This window comes from Astatotilapia calliptera, chromosome 14 (genome assembly GCF_900246225.1).
Source record: "Astatotilapia calliptera chromosome 14, fAstCal1.2, whole genome shotgun sequence".
Lineage (NCBI taxonomy): Eukaryota > Metazoa > Chordata > Actinopteri > Cichliformes > Cichlidae > Astatotilapia > Astatotilapia calliptera.
The window spans coordinates 33685408-33706575 of NC_039315.1; the positions used below are offsets into that span (position 1 = coordinate 33685408).

The following is a 21168-nucleotide window of genomic DNA, read 5'->3' on the forward strand; positions in this document are numbered from 1 at the left end:
CGAGTGGGGGACAGAAAAGCGTCTTACAGAAGACGTTACAGGTCTGTGAGAGCCAGAGATTTTCCTTGTTTGAGGTGACCAAATACTTATTTTCCACCCTGATTCTTTACAAATCCTACCATGTGAATTCATGGATTTTTTTTTCACATTCTGTCTCTCACAGTTGAAGTGTACCTCTGGTGCAAATTACTGACCTCTGTCATCATTTTAAGTGGGGGAACTTGCACAATTGGTGGCTGACTAAATACTTTTTTGCCCCACTGTATCTATGTGTGTGTGTGACAGCAATGAAGAAAAAAAAAACATAATAGGTCCCCTTTAATATAATACAAAATTCCTTTAAGTGCAGTATTCCTTCAATCTGAGCAAGCAAAGTGATACTTTCTTCAAAAACACGTAAATTCAATACATAAATCACATGCTTACCATTACGTCACCAACCCTGCAACAATTATATATGACACACTTTCAAATAGTCACACACTGATCAGCACAGTCGAGCTCGATATTCCAGGCCAGACTTGGTGTCTTGGTGTGTGCTGGTTTCTATGGCTGTGGTTCATGCTACACTAACATTTATTCAGCACTAGTGTGATAATAAAATGGGCAGGGGAGGGGGTGCCTTATTCAAGTATACCAGTGGTATTACAAAATGAACTTATAGTTGGAAGGGAAAAGAAGGGTTTACATATTTGTTATAGACAGGGTAAAAAAAAAAAAAGATCAAAGCGCATTGAGATGAGTCTTCTATAAGCAGTGGATGAGCCGGCGCTACAGACATTCATTCCCAAACAGCCACTAACTGTGAATATTTCATTTTGTGGCTGTAAATATAGCAGTAACACTGTCAGGAATCCAGCACTCTGCTAGGTTGCTTGCTATAGGAAAAATCAATGGCACCAAACATCTCACATCTACACTCTTCTAATACAAGATGAATGCTGCATATTAAAATCAATATAACTGTATATATATTCCACATTACTATAATACTACCAGCATCATGAGCTATCTTTGGTGAAATTATATCTGTGCAGAATGGACTATAATGTAGAATACACTATATTTTGGCAGATGAAGCACTAACATTGGAATATATCAGTATTTCACTGTATAGCGTTCACTTCAAAGTAGAACTATTGGCTTAATATCAGTATGAGCCCTTCTGACTGATATACGGGCATTTGCTGATGTTAGTGGCCAATACTTACACATTGTGTACTTCATACTTGTGTTGGCTAACTGTTCAAAAATAGTGTATCAAGGAGGTTGTTTTGTGTTTGTTTGTTTTTTTATTAAGATTTCTTTGTTTTCCAGACAGATGTGGAAATAAATATCTTCCTCCCCTCACCCTTAACCTGGCACGGTAGGTAGCTGCCTCTCTGTGATTTGCTTCTGCCAGATGTCTTTTCCTTCCTACCCACTGCCAAGTGCTTGCTCACAGAGGATTATGAGATCACTGAGGTTTTCCCTCTAATACAGTTGGGTCTTTACTTCATAACATAAAGCTTCTTAAAGCAGGTATTGTTGCTAACTGGTTATATACAAAATAAATTGATTAGACTACATATCAAAAGAAGAAGTCAGCTATCGGCCAAACAGTCATTTTAAACACTGGTATAAATACCCAGTGGGTGCACTTAAATGCCTTCAAGTGAGATCAGCATCTGTTAAACAATGGTTGCTGATTATATATTCTTAAAAATCCAAATAAACTGTAAATAAATTATCCTGATTATGCATTTAAAGTTACATAAAAGTCATTCTTTGGGTGAAAAAAAAGCATGGAGCAGTGACAACATTGAATGCTGTGTCCTAAATGCAAAATTATAATTTCAAACTAATATCATCATGTAGGCCTACACAAAAGGGGGCCTGCTGAAGCAACGTTGCACCGTGGCCTGAATGTAATCAATAATATCTCAAATGCAGATGCTATGATGTCCTGATGACTCTTACCTTATGTCTTTTGTGTACTCTGGTCTGTGTGTGTGTCATTTCTTCCTGCACTGGCAGAACACACATCCAACCAAAAATACAGTGAAGCTTGTAGAAGGCAGCACATATAACATGACACAGCAACAGCTGCTCTGTGTGGGCAGCCGTGAGAGTGCACAGAGCACTATCAATGATAGGAAACGCAGTAGCATCAGTTCTTAATCTCTGACAAAGGAAAACATGGACTGGCAGAGAGTGTGCACTGTTGCTCCTGAAGCCATTTTGTTGCTAGGTGGTGTGCTTTATCTTTTCTCTCTGTTTTGCCTCGTGTTGCTTCATGTGGATGTTTGAGCTTCACTGTAGGGATGTTAAACAGAGCTAATCATCATCCAGTATAGAAGTGCCAAATCTGCTTATTACATTAGTTTCACACAGTGACATTCACGTCACTATGGCCTTTTGACTGAATGTCAAAAGTCTATAGTGAATGCGATTCAACAACCTAACTTAAGAAATTTGCCACATTAAACAAGGCACAAAAAACCCCACCTGACAACAAAATGGAGCTTAATCACCAGTCCTTCAGTTTACAGTGCTTTTGGTGCGAGCCTTCCTCTGCTCTTCCTCGTGTTGTGCCTCAGGTAAAAGTGCAGATGAGAGCAGTTCTTTTCCACTTGGTGGTACTGCCTGACTACCAATCAGTGTAACTGCGACAAGTGGGAAAGCGAGTGATTTTGGAGACTTGCCTACGCAGGTGCTATAGTACATGCCGTGCGCTAAGAGACAGAGCTGCAGTGAAGCTTTGCTGGTCCAGCAGCGGCCCTCCCCTCCGCTGAAACTGCGAGCTGACTGCGAGGTGCTCTTCTCAGCCCGTTCTCAAGTGTGACACGTTTGTGCACTCGCTCCAGTGGTTCCCCCTCAGAGAAAGCTCAATTAAATAAAGACAGGATCCGCTGCATTCCCAGTGCTCACTTATATTTCAGAGGCACTCAGCAGCCATCTGTAGTCTACTAGTCTAGTCTCCTTGATGGTGCTCATATTGCTTTCATAATTTCTGTGTATGCCCTCTCTCAGTGGGCCACTGCTACTGTTCTATTTTCCAATTATTTTGCTGTATCAGTTAACCAATCAGAAAAAAAAAAATTTTTCAATTCACTCTTGTCAGCCAGCAGGTCATCAGCTGTTCACTTGGTTTTGGGCACCACCAGTATTTCGTCACCATCTTGGATGCTGTAGGAGTGGAGAGCTCGCGTGTTGTACTTCATTTCCTCTGGACCGAAGGCACTGCCCTTGTCGATGTAGTAGAGCCTCATGCTGTTGGTAGACAGCTGGACCACTGTCGTGAGCTGCTTTTTCAGCTCAGCCACTGTCTGGTCCAAACGGATGCTCAGCTGGCACAAAGACAAACAATTTCTACGTTTGCGACTTTCAGAGTAACAGCAAGAGCACAGCAGGTTAAAGTTAGGAGCCGTCTGTAGGTTGACAGCTATACTGTTAAAGTGAACCAACACAACCCAGGTCATGAACTCAAGAAACTGCAGTTCACGCTGTTACGAACAGTGTCGGGAAGGTTACTTTTAAAATATATTCCACTACAGATTACAGAATACATGCCCCAAAATGTATTTTGTAACATATTCTGTTATGTTAATCAACGAGTGTAACGTATTCTGAATACTTCGGATTACTTAATATATTATCATGCTTTTTACAACTACATGAATTGCTGTGTGATTTATTACTTTTACTGAAGGATACTCTTCATACCAATACCAACTAGATTTTTAAATCTTAATATAAAATGAAAAACAGTAGGGTGGACATTAGGTAAGGCTGCGCTTTTTGCAGCAATCTCGTATAGAAAACTATTCCGTGCATATATAAAACGGCTCCGAACCGTAGTAAAGGGACCTCTGGCTTGTAGTTGAAAAAAAGTTTTTGTTGTCTGGGTCAACTTTGCTAGCGAGAGACAGAGAGATGTGTTCAAAGGCTGATCCAATGGAACTTATTGTTTCGGAGGAAAACACGAACACAGCGTACAGTCAAGCTTACTTACAACTGGGCTTGCCAGGCAGTCTTTTTGGCTGCAGTGGTTATTATTATATTTATATTCTTCCATCTCCCATTTCTGGTGGGTGACAACTTGTACTTTTTCTCCCTCCCTCAGACTCACAGACACATAACAGGTATGGCAGTCCATTCTCCCTGCAGCATGGACTACACTGCCCATTAGGCTACATTCTTTAGGGCTATGCCTGTAACACTCTGCCTATTGCCTTCTTATTAAATAATTTTTGTGAATAATTTTTAAAAAATATTTCTCCATGTCATTTTGCGGGCCGCAAATAGTAGTGACATGGGCCACGAGACTGACACACAGGCATTAGAGCCTCTTAATGCTGGCTTTGTTTAGGAAAAAAGAGGGAGCATAGCCTAATATATGAAACAGGAAAAGACCGCCGTGTAATCCATTTATTTCAACAAAGTAACTGTATTCTGAATACCACCCTTTTAAACGGTAACTGTAACGGAATACAGTTACTCATATTTTGCATTTTAAATACGTAACAGCAGTACATGTATTCCGTTACTCCCTAACACTGGTTACGAACCAGAACACAGATAGTATTATATTAATCAGCATGAACACAATGCTTTGACAATCTGCGCATAGACTAACTCTTTCATTTTTTTGTTTTAATAAAAGTAACTAAAATCTACTTTTGACTGCTGCCTTATTCACAAGTGGCTAGCTCCACATATTTGATTTGCCAAATTTTTATGCCAGATGCTCATCCTGACACAACCCAAAGAGATTTGTGACATGAAGCAAAATAAACTAAAACAAATTGCACTAAAATGCTTTGCAGACCTGAAATATATAAGTATAAGTATATAATAAGCTGTGGGGTTGCCACTATCAGCAACTCCCTCTACATTACATGCAGCTGTGGGGTTTATTGGTAATATAAAAATACTGATTCAAGCACCTGTAAACTGTGACTGAAATGTCAGTGTTTGGGACAAAAATGCATATTTTTATATAAATTTCACTACGATTGTGTCTAATATATGTGCAATCTTTTGAAAATTTAGGATTTGCAAATAAATGTAAAACTATTTTTTAAAGGTTTTGTCGTTTTGAGTTTTTGTGGGCTTGAACAAACATGTGCACTGATTACATCATTGATAAAGTATACCCAAGCAAAATAAATCATCTCCAGGGTCCTTCACAGCAAAGGTATTTTAAAATGTTAAACTGGTGCTGATTGAACTATTAAAATTGTTTTATAGTACTAGTTTTTAACACCGAGTTTTGCAAACTCTGTGTTAAGAGATTTCATCTACTTCTAAATGTCAAGTACTCAGGCACTAAGGGCAAAGTACAAAGGCACAAGTCATTTACTAAAGTGATTCACAGTGGTATGAGTAGTAGAGAAGGAAAAGAAAGCAACGGTTACATTTTATAATTTCCAAAAGGTATTTTTCATTCGAGGATTCTCCAGAACAGCAGATTATTAAATGCCACACTGACCTGTTCTATTTTTTCCTCACAGTGAACCTCCACCTGGGCACGGCAGCGAGGTCGGAGGTCAATCTCAGCAAGTGGTTCAAGCTTGCCATACTTGTTTACGAGGGAATGGTATCTGAGGAGGAGAGCAGGGTGTGTCGTCTGTTTTAACAGCACTTACTGTAACACACATAAACCAACACTCATACCACTGCTCATACAGTGTAAACAAGGGTGTGGGTGTACCTATAAGGCAGCTCCTCTTCAGGGTAGTCTAAGTAGTAACGGATGAAGAACCTCTCTGCGTCCTCTCTCTCACTGTCACTCACAGCACTGCCATTTAGCAGTGATACTGAGGGAAGCCTGAAGAGGAGATATGACATATTGTGCAGGTATCTGTTTATTGACCTTCTGCAGGTCAGAGTACAGCTCAGATCTGTGGATTATTCAAGTTCTCATCAATGTCCTCTACTTGCTGTGAAGGATGTCATTTCTCTCTAATGTCACAGACTTACTGCGCTATCATGAGGCTGCGTCGCTCTGCATTGGTGTAGGCCTGCAGTAAGGGAATGCCCTGCAGGCGCACCTCCTCCAGCCTGGGGAAGAAGTTCAGCTTCTCTATATCTTCCCACTGGTTTAGACCTGACAGTGCACGTGCGCGCACCAGCACACACACAAACACAAACACACATAGATGTCATGTTTCAAGCTGGCACACCAAAAGGGGTGTGAAACTGCATATGTGATGAAAGTTGGACACTGTGCACGATTTTTATTTATTGAGGAAGCTGTGTGATAAATGCCATCAAGTGGAGTCAACTGAGTTGGGATCGGGGATGTAACGTTAAAATTAAGCCAGCTCACCAGACCTCTACAGTCTGGCTCTGTAGTAGCTACTCATGTCCACTTAAGACAGACAACCTGAGCCTACCTTACTTACAAGACATTATATATACAGTATAATATAACAGATGCAATATAATATCACACAAATAATCCTCCATCATATTACACAATATACATATAACATTATATCACTATATTTAAACATGATACTTCATGTTAGTTTTAAAATGGTCCTATTGTGCATTTCCCCATTTATATATCTACTATTACAATGATGGATATGCATATTTAACCTGGTCACAGTTTTAAATGGTGTGATCAGAGCATAAACAAATAGATCCTTTGAGCCAGACGCTCAAGCTCAGACTGCTGTAGCCTAAGCTTTTGTGCCTGACAGTTTTTCCTACCCTTAACTCTGCATGATGTCAATTACAAAGGAGTGTTCTACATTAGCTGATACTAGAACAGCTATATCTGCAGCTGAACCTTCAGAGGTCATGTATTGCAGGAAATCTAGTTGTCAGGTTTTGATAAGGAAGAACTCTGTGCATGTTCATCTATGCTCTCCTTTTTTTCCTCTTCTTTTTACCCGAAGAAGAATACGAGAGGGGTCATTAATAATTTTGGCTGCCTGTCTAAGGACCTGTTGGCTGAAAACCTGTGCAAGAGTTCTGACAGGCAGGCCAATAATTTTTGAGCACGCTCATGCAGTGTCCTGCAGTCTGCTCCTGTTCTGAAGGCTGAGGGAGTGGAACCAGCAGGTAATGGAGACGGTCATGATGCTTTTCAGGAATACATAGTTAAAAAGTCATCATGATGGGTGTGCTGACTCCAAAGGAGCTGTTTCCTAAGGAGGTATAGCCGTTGGTGACACCTCCTGAGAGGTTAGCAGAGAATTTCAGGAGGTTGTCAAAGATGGTTCCCAAGTATTTGTACTCCTCAACTACCTCCACTGGCTTCCCATGGATGGTGGTGGTGACTGAAGCAGCCAGATCCCTCTGCCTACTGGAGAAGGTCACCACCATCTCTTTGGTTTTGCTCACGTTCAGTTAAAGTTTGGAGCTGTCACACCACTCTACAAAATCCTGAAGAGCGGGTCCGTGGTGTTGTGAGGGGCCTGACAGCAGTGACAGGAGAACTGTGTCATCAGCATATTTCACCAGGTGACAGTTGGGCTGTGTGGATCTGCAGTCATCGGTGTAGATGATGAAGAGCAAGGGGGAGAGCACACAGCCCTGGGGGGAGCCAGTGGAGGTGGAATGGAGACCAGAAAAAGAGCTGTCGACCCGAACTTTCTGAGTCCTGTTGGTCAAAAAGTCCAATATCCACAGGATTAGCTGATCATCCAGGCGAAATCGGGAGGAAAGTTTAGTGGCCAGGATATGAGGCTGCAGACTGTTTAAGGCTGATAAAAAATCAGCAAACAGAAGTCTGGCGGAGGAGTCAGGGACCTCCAGATGTTTGTGGATGGAGTCCAAGATGAAGACTTTTGCATCATCGATGCTTCTGCGTGCACGGTAAGCAAACTGAAGTGGGTCCATCAGGGGTTTTATGATCTTCTCCATGGCCTTCATTTTTTTTTACCCTGGTTCTGCCAGAGATCTATTCCTGTTAAAAGGGAATTTTTCCTCTCCACTGTCACCAAGTGCTTGCTCATAGGAAATTGAATTAGTGCAGGGGTTTTCTCTCATTGCTGGGTTTTTAGCTTACAATTAAAATCACCTTTAGGTGACTGTGATTGTGAACCAGTGCTATCTAAATAAAATTTAGAATAAACAAACAATAAAAAAGTACTATATATGCTGCCACTGCTGGTGTGCAGCAGCAGTGGCACTAGTAGGAGGAGGGGGGCTTGTTAAGTTTCTGTAGATAAAACAGGAAAAAAAGTTAATGGAGTCTGATTAGAATAGTGACAGTGCACAAATTAATAATGCTAAACTAGATTTCTCCTAGAGCATGGGAAATATATACGTGTTGATTCTTGGTACTCTCATGTGGTCTAGCTAACAATGCTAATTACCTTAGCACATATATGAGAATTTCCATTTTATTTCCATTATTTTCCATAATGTTATATAGTACCTGTGTGTCATGAACGTAGAAGTAATCCATTAAAAATACACAGGGGACCAGTTTGTGGAAGCCACAAACCCTATGAAACCCTTGGCCATCTCTCAGTGCGCTTCGTGATGTAGTAACCTGAAATGGTTTTCACTTCACCAGTGTGCCTTGTCAGGGTTCATTTGTAGAATTTCTTGCCTTCTTAATGTGGATGGGACTATCAGTTGTGCTGTGCAGAAATTACAAGCTAACAGTACCTCAGATTAGAGCAGGGGTGGGCAACTCCAGGCCTCAAGGGCCAGTGCAGGTTTTAGATGGGTCCTTGATCCAACACAGCTGATATAAATGGCTAAATTACCTCCTCAACATGTCTTGAAGTTTTCCAGAGGCTTGGTAATGAAGTCATCATGTGATTCAGGTGTGTTGACCTAGGGTGATATCTAAAACCTGCAGGACACCGGCCCTCGAGGCTTGGAATTGCCCACCTCTGGATTAGAGCCTAGAAAATGCCACACAGTTCCAGTAGCAGACACATCTCTACATTAACTGTTCAGAGGAGACTGTGCGAATCTGGCTTTTATGGTCAAATAGCTGCTAAGAAAGCACTACTTAGGAAAATCAATGAGCAGAAGAGATTTGTTTGGGCCAAGAAACAAAAGGAGTGAACATTAGACCAGTATAAATCAGTGATTTGGTCTGATGCGTCTAAATTTGAGATCTTTGGTTCCACCTGCCATGCCTTTGTGTGACGCAGATAAGGTGAATGGATGGTCTCTACATGCATGTCCCACCCTGAAGCATGTGATGAGGTAGAGATGTAATGGTGTGGGGATATTTTGCTTGTGACACTGTTGGGGATTTATTCAAAATTGAAGGCACACTGAACCCCCATGGCTACCACGGCATCCAGCAATGACATGCCATCCCATCCGGTTTGCATTTAGTTGGACCATCATTTATTTTTCAACAGGACAACGACCCCAAACACACCTTCAAGCTGTGTAACAGCTATTTGACCAAGACGGAGAGTGATGGTCGCATGTCTGTGAAGGTTCTCAGTCATCCAGGTCATCATAGTCTAAGAAGCTTGGAAAGAAAAGCGTCTGGACCTCTTTAGGTTTCTTGAAGACGTTTCACCTCTCATCCGAGAAGCTTCTTCAGTTCTAATTCAGTTCAATTTTATTTATATAGCGCCAAATCACAACAAGAGTTGCCTCAAGGTGCTTTATATTGTACAGTGGATCCTACAGTAATAGATACAGAGAAAAACCCAACAATCATATGACCCCCCCTATGAGCAAGCACTTTGGCGACAGTGGGAAGGAAAAACTCTCTTTTAAGAGGAAGAAACCTCTGGCAGAACCAGGCTCAGGGAGGGGTGGGGCCATCTGCTGTGACCGGTTGGGGCGAGAGAAGGAAAACAGGATAAAGACATGCTGTGGAAGAGAGACAGCATGTATTTATGGAATGAGTTCAAAGAGCAATTGGTGGAGAGTCCCAGATTTTAAGCCCTATGGGAGTATCCCCAAAAGAATCACAGAACCCCTATTGATCCTGATACTTAATCACACGAGCCAAGGTGCAAAAACAGGTGTGGGTCATAATCAGCCAAGGTTTCCGGTGAACCCATTGTGAAAGCTAGCCCATCCTATCATGTGATTTACTGAGGTCACAAGGTGCCAGATGTGAGTGGGTGTTAAGGCGTCTGGAAAGGGATCTCAAAACTGGACAATTGGTGTCAAAATCCACTTCCTCTGTTCAAAGATGGTCATTCACAGTGGACATAGCTTCTTTCACTCCTCTTTCAAACCATCTCTCTTCTCTGTCCAAGATAGGAACATTGGCATGCTTGAAAGAGTGACCTTTGTCCTTTGGATGCAGATGAATAGCTGAGTCTTGTCCCGTTGAGGTGGCTCTTCCGAGAGACAAGTTGCCTTCAACATAGAGTCCAGACGCTTTTCTTTCCGAGAAGATGCATCCAAACCTTTGACTGATAGCGTAAAACAGATGTAGGCACCTGTCATATTGACAGATGAGGTAGAAGTGAACTGACAGCTCACCTTAAAAACTCCGGAGTTTTTGAGGTGACTCAGGAGTAAGAACATACCATGAAATATTTAATTGCCTTCTATCAGTTTTTAATTTCTGATTTACTGCCAAGTATTGATATTATTTAAATATGTAAAATATTGTGTGTACAAAAATGTTTATATAACATATAAGCTAACTTGCATCTGAATTCATATTGTTGATCCCTCCTTTTTCTCTCCATAAAAAAACAACAACAACAAAACCTCATGAGCCTTTTTATAATAATAATAATAATAATGGATTGGATTTATATAGCGCTTTTCAAGGCACCCAAAGCGCTTTACAATACCACTATTCATTCACTCTCGCATTCACACACTGGTGGAGGCAAGCTACGGTTGTACTATGACACAAAGGAAGTTTTGGTTTTGCTGATGAAAAACCTGCTGCTTAAAATCCTGACAATCCTTGCTGCCTTGTCATTTCTTCTTTCAAGCCACTTCTAAAACACCCTAAATAATGGAAGCTGGACTTTTTGAATGCTACATTTTAAGAATTAAGGGATAAATATGACCCATAATGGCTTGTTCCTTGCCTCAGGCGTAGGAGATATAACTAATGGATGGACTGTAGTCAATATAAGCATGTCTTTGTTTTTGGGTTTTTTTTCCTCTGAAAAGAACTCTAAAAATAGACTCAGGACTGATAATCTCCAAATAGAAACAATTCCTGAGATAAAAGCTGACACATGGATAAATCTGTTTTAATAAACTACAAAGCCTGTAGGATTCAGTGCTATCTTTACTCATGCTAATTTTATCAGTTGTTACCCAACTGACTGCTGCACACTAAGCTATGAACAGGAACATTTCAGCATTCCCTTCTGAAATGACCCTATCATAGCTAACCACTCACCAAGTATAAATAGTCTCATGTCTAAAACTAACACACAGAACAAGCTGGGAATGAAATGCACTTACCTGAGTTGTGCAGGTTGATGCTGCGTAGTTTGGGGAAGAGCCTTTGCAGGATATCCTTGCTGTCCTGGATGGAGGACAAGTTGTTGTTTGCCATAACCAGAGTGTCCAGACAGGGGAACATGGAGCCAAACTTGCGGACCTCGGCCCAGTCCTTGAGGCAGTTGTCGGTGATGTGAAGAAGGCGCAGGGTGGAGCAGGCCACGCTGGAGGAACTCACACTGCTGTACTCATTATGGCACAGAAACAACTCCTCCAGCCTGCACAACAACAAGGAGAGAGCATTCAGTCACAACCTTTTCAATAAAGACCTACATAAAGCCCTGCTCTACTCCAGAATTTCACAGATTACTACATGGCATATAGTTGTCTATACTGTGCTAAACTACACTACAGTGGAATTGATTATACTGTACTATAGTATGTTGTGTTCTATCGTATGTTGTACTATAGTGTGCAATATATATTCACGGGCCACTTCATTAGGTACACCTGTTCAACTCCTTGTTAGGACAATATTCTAATCAGCCAATCATATTGCAGCAACTCAGTGCAGTTAGGCATGTAGACATGGTCGGTACGGTGACGATTCACTTTGATTGTGTCATGGTTCTCAATAAATACCACATGAGCTAGTCTGAGTATTTCAGAAACTGGTGATCTAATGGGATTTTCCTGCACAACTATCTCAAAGAATGGTCTGAGAGAAAATATCCAAAGAGCTGCAGTTCTCTGTGAAATAATAGTCACTTATTACAACCAAGGTATACAGAAGAGCATCTCTTGAAGCAGAAGGCTGCAATTTGCACAGGTTCACCAAAATTAGACAACACAAAATTGGGAAAACATTGCCTGCTCTGAAGAGCCTTGATTTCTGCTGCAGCATTTGGATATTGATGGCTTCTGATGGCTGACTCCAGGAGGATAACATTCAATGTCACAAAGCTCACATCATCTCAAACTGGTTTCTAGAATATGAAAGTAAGTTTACTGTACTCATACCGCCTCTACAGTTACCAAATCTTAATCTAAGAAAGCACCTTTGGAATGTGGTGGAATGGGAGAGTCCCTGTGCAGCCAATGAATCTCAGTCCGTGCTGAATTCAAACCATGAAGGTGAGAGCAAACATGGCTGTAATCCAGAACTATCAGGGTGTACCTAATAAAGTGTCTTTTGATTGTATACTGTCTATGATGTACCATGTTGTCTACTAGTCATGGTCCTGGGTTGTTTGAGCTAGTGTTTGAGTTTTTGAATTCTGGTTCCTTTCATCTTAATTATGTGCTTCATTTATTTTTCATCAGCATATTTAGTTTTGTTCCTAGACCCTGGTTGCTTCAGAGTTTAGTTCTCTCTCGGTGTTCCTCTTGGCTCAAGTCTCCCATATTTCAAGTTCATGTCTGTGTTTTCCCCATGTAGCTATCTCACTTCCTACTTTGTTTTAATAGTTAGTTGCTCCTTGTACCTTACTTTTAGTTTCTCTTCCTTTGTCTTCCCTTCTGTCTCATCATGTCCTTTCAGCCTCGTTGTCCACAGCTGTCTCCAAACCCCCAATTCTCCTTCTGTTTATATAGATTTTACTGTCCTCTCATTAACCCTCTCCAGAGTGTCTGGTCAGCTCACCCCAGTGTTTTCCCAGGCTTTATATTTCAGTTGTTACAGTTTTCAGTTCCCTTTTTGAAAAACTGGCCAACAGTGTGAATGAACAGCTCGCCCTGTGTTGAATTCTGTCCATCTGAGATTCTGCACATCGTTCCTCATCTAGACAAATTAATTCAATACTGCACTTCAAATGTTGTTTATCATATGCACAAAACTATGTATTCATTGTACCTGGAAATTTTCTATTCTTCCATTATCACCTTTTACATTCCTACACAAAGAAAATAAATAAATAGTTATGCATTGGTTATCTAGTACACTATTTGGAGGCAAAGATGAGAAAAAAATTTAATTAGTTTTTTCTTTTATGTCTTTTAGTTCTTTTATTGAGGTGCTCACACTTGCTGATGATCAATTAATATATATATATTTGATTAACAGCACATAGCATACTTACCCTCTTAATTCCTATGGAAGCAGTAAGGCGGTACTTTCTTCTATCTTGAAATAAACTAAAACATGGAAGCACGGCTCATGGAGTAAGTAAGAAAATATGTTTGTTATCATTTGGTTAAGCTGCCATCGTCAAATGCATTCAGTGATTTATCAGTGTTAGTTATGGATAAGGAAGGTGTTGTGCTAGTCATAGTGAGATGAAGTGAAATAAAGCAATGCTGTGTGTGCTTGGAGTTACACCCAGCTTAGGGTAGCTGTTCTTCTTACTCTGGTATTTCTCGAGTGAGCAGCAGCACAGTGTCCCAGGACACCTGAGTGTTGTTGAGGACAAGGCGCCGCACGCTGGAGAAGGCTTCAGCCCACCGTGGCTCAAGGGTCATTCCTGCCAGCGGGTTTGAGCTCAGGTTGAGGAACTCCAGGTTGGGGATGTTAGAAACAATTTTACTAATCTGAAAAAGGACAGTAGCATCTTTCTTAAATACACTTGGTGCTGTCGTCAACAGTATCACCACAGGTTAAAGCCTTAAAAGAGAAAAGTGATTTCCTAAAACAAAAAAATGTTACTGTCAGAAACCCAGGGACTGCACCTCATGCCAATCCTGCAGCTTGTTGTGAGACAGGTCCAGCTCCATGACATGAGCACAGAAGGCAGCAATCTCAGCCTGGTCTCCTGACTTGCTGATCCCACAGCTATTCAAAACCAGCACACTGGGCAGGTTCAGACGGTCTAAGAGGAAGGATTGAATTATTAAGAATTAATCAAACAGAAAAGTGTATGCTGATGCTCCAAACAAAAGAACGTGAAATTTTAAACATTTCCCAAAATAACCGCTAAGTATTGTGTTGTATCCTTGGATCATGTCCTTTCAGTTGTGGGTCGAGTTCAATCACACACAGTTTACCTTCGAGAGGGAAAAAAAACCCCATTCTTAGATAAAGATTTTCAAAACCAACAAACTTTATAAGCAGCTTTTATCAGCTCTGGTGACTATATACGTGCAGTTTTTATGTCCTGTAACCACTGACATTTTTCGTATTTTACAGAGTTTCAAAATAAAGGTCCAAACAAAGTGCCTTGTGGTTGCTGAATGTGAAGGCTTGCTTCAAGAAGGACTTTGGCTAGATTTATTCATGTTACATTATTATTTTAAAACTAGATGTCTAGTTAGGTGCTTGAATATTTTGTACAGTGAAAAATGCCTCGCTGTGGTAGTGAGTGCCACAATCCCAAAGTTTATTATACTCACTGACATTTCTTTGTTTATTAGTGAATCATTACCCTTATTTCACTTCATATGCTGAATTATTATTGTTTCTATGAAAATCATCAAATATCAGTCATTCTCCGGGAAAAAGTGAAAATCTTCCAGAGAATCCTTCTGTAAACAGAAAAATCCTTTGGATTTCTTGCTTTAGCTGGTGTGTAAACGGAGAAGTTCTAAGAATAACCCAGTTACCACAGAAATTCAATTTCAGGATCCCAGGAAAGTCCACAGTTAAGAAATATTCAAAAGGCCTGAGTCAGACATTTGGATTTCCCGAGATCCCACACTTCAGATCAAAAGCCAATCTACAGGGCTAGAAAATGCAGCTAACCCAAAGTGCATAAAATTATAGTTAATGTTTAACCGATGCTAGCTCCAAGAGCAATTCAATCCCAACACACTGTCAGATTCAAATGCACAACAAAAACACAAGTAAAACTTTTGCATGAGTATTAATAAGTGAAATTCTAGTATTTCACTGTTACTTTCCCTAATCGCCTGGACGCTAATCTGATACTTAGCACTAATTAGCAGATCTCTGCCTGTGTGTAGTGCATGTACAGTTTATAGTCGCAACTTGCTAATACAACTTGCTAATATAAGCAGATAACCTCACTACCTCTTCTCATCCAAAAATGGTAACTTCCAGCTTAAATGTGGAGTCACTTTGCCTGCATCTATCTTTTATATATAGTTTGTAGCTCAGACCGCCAAAATTCTTCTGAAGGAGTTATCAGAGTTTCTAGCTAAATTAACATGAAAACATAAAGGAAACGAGATGACAGCATTTTTAATACTAGGTCTATGAGTTCACTGTCGTGGTGATGACACTGAATAAAGTGCTCGTTATCGCTTGGAAGTGCTAAAATGTGACAAAGGGACCCGTTAGCCTTTTCAGTTGCCCAATAGTTCTCCTTGGCTCACCTTTCATAGGGGAACCTTGAGGACCTCCAGTGGACACTACTACCACCCCCATACCAGGCCCTCTGCGGTATGGGAAGTTCTCTGGGCTATACTTTTCACTGATCACCTCCACAAAGGTACGGCCATCGTTATCCTCTGGTGGCTCCATAGCTCCTTCCTGGTGCGCAGCCTCCCCTTCAGCTGCCCCACAAACAAAGCAAACACTCCCAGCGATTAGCTGCAAGCATATGCATATTTTAACCAGCCATTGCTACAACACACACTTATTTTTATTCACTGATTCATATACAAGTATTTCTGAATAACCACTACATCATTTGACCTATAAAACATGAAACATGTGTAACAGGGTCATAAATCACATTGTTATAATTACACAAAATGTGTTCTAAACCCCCAAACTGCTCCTTTTATACCTGACTTTTAGGACCTCCAAGCCTGTAGTTGTATTCATTAGAGCCCCTCCTCATTCTTTTCTTCTTCTTCTTTGGTGCAATACTATAAATACAGTGTACCCCTTTTGCCTCTCCCCTTTTTCTACAATTCCCCTGTGGGAGAGGTGGGTGTCATTTCTTTCCAACACCTTAAAACACACATAATTCATATTTAGCCACCCTGATGTTTATGATTGCGATGTTAGTTCAATTATTGTCATTATTAAGCCTGTTTTTGTAAGATGTTATAAGAGTGTAGTATGTGTGTATCATAAATGTGTTTTAGGCGCCATAAATGCTAGCAAGAATATATACTCCTTGCTAGCTTGGGAGTTGTGGTGGGTTGAGCTAACCCTCTTCCCCACTGTTTGTATTTGGTCTAGGAGCTGGAGTGGGCAAATTATTTACTTGGGAGGTCTTTCTTTCTTTTACCTTTTTTATCAGGTATGTCGGATTTCATGTTGTTGTTTTATGTCAAATATGTTACGTGTAAATGCATATTTTATGTTTAATGTAAAAATAAATGCCAGCCCTTTTTCTACAATTCCCCTGTGGGAGAGGAGCTGGAGTGGGCAAATTATTTACTTGGAGGTCTTTCTTTCTTTTACCTTTTTTATCAGACACAACGCAGAATCACACCGGTTACACATGCACAAAGTAACATAGTGAAGTGTTCTTGTTTTGGTGCTGAATTTACAGGCACACAAAAATGAGGCAAAATTCTGATATTCCAGGAGCTGAAATCAGAAAATCTTTTACTTTGGTGTCATAAAAAAATTTATTACTCATCAAAAAATAAATAAATAAATCTATTAACTAGATAATTATTGCAGCTCTGGTCCAGACTGGCTTATACAATAAATTCCATGGATTTTTAGAAGGTGACTGGAAGCTGGACTTAAAGCTTAGTAATAGTGTGAAGAAGCTTTAATAACCTGAACAAGCTATCATAACTAACAGAAATCAAAAGATGCAGCTGCCTAGATTCATAATAATGTAATGTAACAATGTACACTGCAGCCACAGCGTTATCTCTACTGAAATGAAAACCTAAAACAGATCTTGGGTAATGTTACCATAAAAATCCACATAAACTGAAGAAAAAGTACAAATTAAATTGGTGGTAATATGGTAATTCACTCATACACACTCAGACATCTGAAAACCCTTTTTTAAATATTACATTTATACAAACTACCTATGCAGCAAAGCAATCACTGTGAGAAATGCACAATTCAATTCAATCAAAACACAGCGCCAAATCACAACAACAGTCGCCTCAAGGTCCTTTCTATTGTAAGGAAGACCCTTCACTAATACATACAGAGAAAAACCCAACAATCATATGACCCCCTATGAGCAAGCACTTTGGCGACAGTGGGAAGGAAAAATTCCCTTTTAACAGGAAGAAACCTCTGGCAGAACCAGGCTCAGGGAGGGGCGGCCATCTGCTGCGACTAGCTGGGGAGAGAGAAGGATGGCAGGATAAAAGACATGATGGGGAAGAGAGCCAGAGATTAATTCAATAGCTGACAACACCAGACTGAAGGTATTCAGTTATATTCAAGGAGCTTATATTTGAACTTAGTGCGCTGCACTTAGGTGGCAAGAAAACCAGCAAAGCCATCCGAGTTGCAAAAGACACAGCCAGAATAAACCAAACACACAGAGCCAGAACATGGAGGAGCAGTTAGAAACAGGAGGGAGATTAAATTAGCAGATGAAGACACCAGAATTCATAAATAAGGTGTGCTGGATTATAAGGGGCACTGTCGATTTTTCAGAAAATCAAAGGATTTTAAGAGCGACGTATTTTCCGAAAAACACGGTAATAAGAAATTCCACATCACTGAAGTTGCACAATTTTTACAAACCAATTCTGATTCATGTCTTTCATTCAATGATCCGCTTTCGCCCTTCTCATTCTCTGTCGCTGCCATGCTTTTTCTGCCATGTGTGTATGAAAACAACGGCACCGCGGATGAATGTTTTACCCATATTCTATCATGATATTTCATTTTCTTATCATTCCCTAACATCATACCGGTATTACCGTGAACGGTATGATATGGCCCAATCCTAAAATACACAATAAAAGACTGAGACATACACAAAGAACAAAAATACAAAAGAAAAGAAAAATCTAATTAACAACAGGGAACAAAACCAGTAACTGCAGAAAAGCAGTAAATGCCTACAGTCACATGATGTAAATGAAAGAACAATTGCCATTTTTAAATTTTTGCTAACCAGATTACCTCTGCAATTGCCTTGCAACTGAAGGTGGTTGCCCAGAGTTTTCAGGTTTTAAATGCTTGTGTAAAAAAGACCCAAACACCAGCTTTTCCTTGTTTCGCTGAGTTACCTGTAATATTTTTGCTTGTGTCACTGAGCAATTAATACAACAGTTAAAGATTAGACAAGAACTTTGACAGTTTGTTGGCTAATTTTCTCTCAACTAATTGTTTTAACTAACAGATATCAGATGTGATCAAATCATTAACCAAGCAATTACCATATCATATCTATAGCCACAGATTTATTAGTAGAGTGCAATGGATTCAAGCTCCAGACACAATAGAAGCTCAGCTGTCTTCTTGCTCTTGACTGACAAACACCAGTCCAATAACATCCTATCGAGAAATTCCACAAGCAGTTCTGCCACTCAGTGAAACTTCCTCACATCACATTTCAGCTATTTATCTTCAATTTTACTAGAACCACAACATAATCACGTTGAACATGACAGGCTCACAACTGTTCACATCTCCTTAATGACACAAATGTATCCAGGCGGACAAACATCTACATTTCTTGAGTTACAAAATGACAATTAGATGACAGGACACAAGCAGGTTTCCTCCTCTCTTTATCAGCAGAGCACAGAGACATTGACCAGTTTAAATGTCCTTGGATTTGCCCAAAAAAGAGGAACAAGAAGGCAGACTATTTCTGCTGAACTTTTTTAAATTAGAAAAAAGACTGTTTCTGCTGAACGTTTAAAATTAGAAAAAGAAAAAGTAAAGAAGTGCTTTCTTGATCTCACTCAGCACTCAAGGCTTGGAGGGCAGAGCCTCACTGTGGAATCTGCACAAGGGAAGCATAAATTATGTAGTGGATTAGACAAAATAAAAAAATAAAAGGCTACTGTTACAATATCTTATTTGTCAAAAAAGGGCTGTAGTAAATTGCAGTAAAGGATGAAATCAATTTGTTACTGTCCAGATAATAAATCAAGACATTTGTTACAATGGTGTGGTTTGTTTTTACTGACCTAAGACAAATAAATACCACAGCAGATGTGTGTTTGAACCAGTGACCTGATTAGAGGAATTCAGAACCATACCTGAATTGTTAAAACAGACAGCGTCTTACCTGAAGCGATGTCTGCCTTAATCTGACCACGATTGCTGCTCGCCGTCTTCTTTTGCTTTTGTACCGATGGCCTGTCAAAGAAACCAAGAAAAGCCTTATTCATTTTCAGTCCACTGTATTATTCCATTTCCATACTGAAACTATGACAGCCTTTGGGACAGGCACTGTGACTTAATCAGCAGGTCTTACTCCAGAGTGGCTGGTGGGGCTGACGGATGACTGCAAAAAAATGCGGGTTCCTCTTTGGTCAGGGGGTGGGATTTGTTTCAGACTATCCAGAACAGGAAGGACTGGTAGGTCATTCACCACATAGAGAGCAAACAAGGCCAAAGGTCAATTTCTGCCTCGTCAGGCAGTATCAATAAAAGAGAAAGAGACGGGAGAACAGAAGCACTCCCAACCAGTACCACTGGATGTGAGTAGTGGTAGAAGCTGAGGTCTCTCTTAGTATTTACTTATGTAATAAAGTAGTTTTAATGTACTTGTACTTTGTAAAAAATATTTCTATATTAACCTGCTTTCTACATTAACCTGCTTTCTACTTGTACTTTACTGTATTCTGGGTGCAAATATTGTTCTTTGGAGGCCACACCATTTATTTTGTACCATCATCATTTTATTCCTGAACTCAATAAATAATCGGGGTAAAAGTCATAAATCTAAATATTTGCGATCTAAATAAATATTAATATTTAGATTTACAGTGTATTTTTGTAATACGGGTTTCAGCACATTTCTAAGCAAAGTCTTTTTTTAGTTCTTGGTTCCATCTCTGTCCATCCATGAAAAAAAAGCCATTGTGTGTGATTGAACGTGAAGCTATTGAACATTCGGCGTAAACACTTTTGACAAAGCATTAATATTCACAGCGATCCAGACTTATTACAATCAATTTTCAATTCTCACAACATACATAACAACACTAAAAGTTGCTTCTTTAATATGGTATCATCTTATCTTCTTCAGATGGATTTAAGCCGATGTAATGAATGCGGATTATTGATTGGGCAAATGTGTTACATTAATCTTATTACACTACAAATAGGCCGAAAAGGCACTTACACTTCAAAATTGAGAGATATTCGAATAGAATTTGGCCTGTCCACCAATGCGTAAAGCTAGCCCAGTACAGAACACAACAACATCCCTTTCCGTTCTAGCACAAACTTAAAGAAATCAGCGAAACAGCTGCTGAACAATGAGCGCGAACTGTGTGCCGCTGACAGCCTGGGAGCAGACAGTGTCCAGTCCGGGCTCAACATCGCAGTGACCCCCCCAGCAGCAGCTCGGTGGAGCCGGACATGGACCACAGAAGGCAGCGACACAAACACACACTGAACAATCGCCTGCACAGTGACAGCCTGCTCACACACCGAGCCAGGACCGCATAACTCACAATCTCCTGATTCTGCCTACCTTTAACGTCTACTTTGAAATCCCCCTTGTTGATGAAAACAAACCAGCTGTCAGTTTGCTCTCCCCTAACTACCGGAAGTGACGTAGCTCGATAGCTGAAAATACGTTTTTTCCCCCTGTTTAATTCAATAATTTTGGGGGGTGATAAAATATTTGCTTGACATCATTTGTATTTTTGAACGTTTTTTTCCGGGATGGGATTAAATGAGAAAAAAATACATGAAAAATAAAACCGGAGGTACCCAGTGTAGTGATCTATGATGTCACTGAGTTTTTACCAATGACTGTATTGGTTTTTACTGCTGCTGCTGCTGCTGCTGATTGTTGGTGT

At 40.2% G+C, this 21168-nt stretch overlaps 1 protein-coding gene across 3 annotated transcripts; it reads right to left on the reverse strand.

The window, feature by feature from the left end:
- Nucleotides 1-305: 305 nt before the first annotated feature.
- tbcela (tubulin folding cofactor E-like a) lies at nucleotides 306-20915 on the reverse strand. 3 transcript variants are annotated; one of them, XM_026192040.1, is made up of 11 exons: nucleotides 20838-20915; nucleotides 19611-19711; nucleotides 19422-19492; nucleotides 15613-15792; nucleotides 14011-14150; nucleotides 13691-13872; nucleotides 11368-11624; nucleotides 5965-6091; nucleotides 5696-5812; nucleotides 5474-5585; nucleotides 306-3329 (listed from the first exon to the last, which is right to left on the reverse strand). In XM_026192040.1, exons 4-11 carry the CDS (start codon nucleotides 15758-15760, stop codon nucleotides 3123-3125), a joined length of 1290 nt encoding a protein of 429 aa, XP_026047825.1. In that variant the 5' UTR covers nucleotides 15761-15792; nucleotides 19422-19492; nucleotides 19611-19711; nucleotides 20838-20915; the 3' UTR covers nucleotides 306-3122. The 3 variants fall into 3 exon arrangements, with proteins under 3 accessions (XP_026047825.1, XP_026047826.1, XP_026047824.1); XM_026192041.1 differs by lacking the exon at nucleotides 20838-20915 and adding an exon at nucleotides 20484-20829; XM_026192039.1 differs by lacking the exon at nucleotides 19611-19711.
- Nucleotides 20916-21168: the final 253 nt, after the last annotated feature.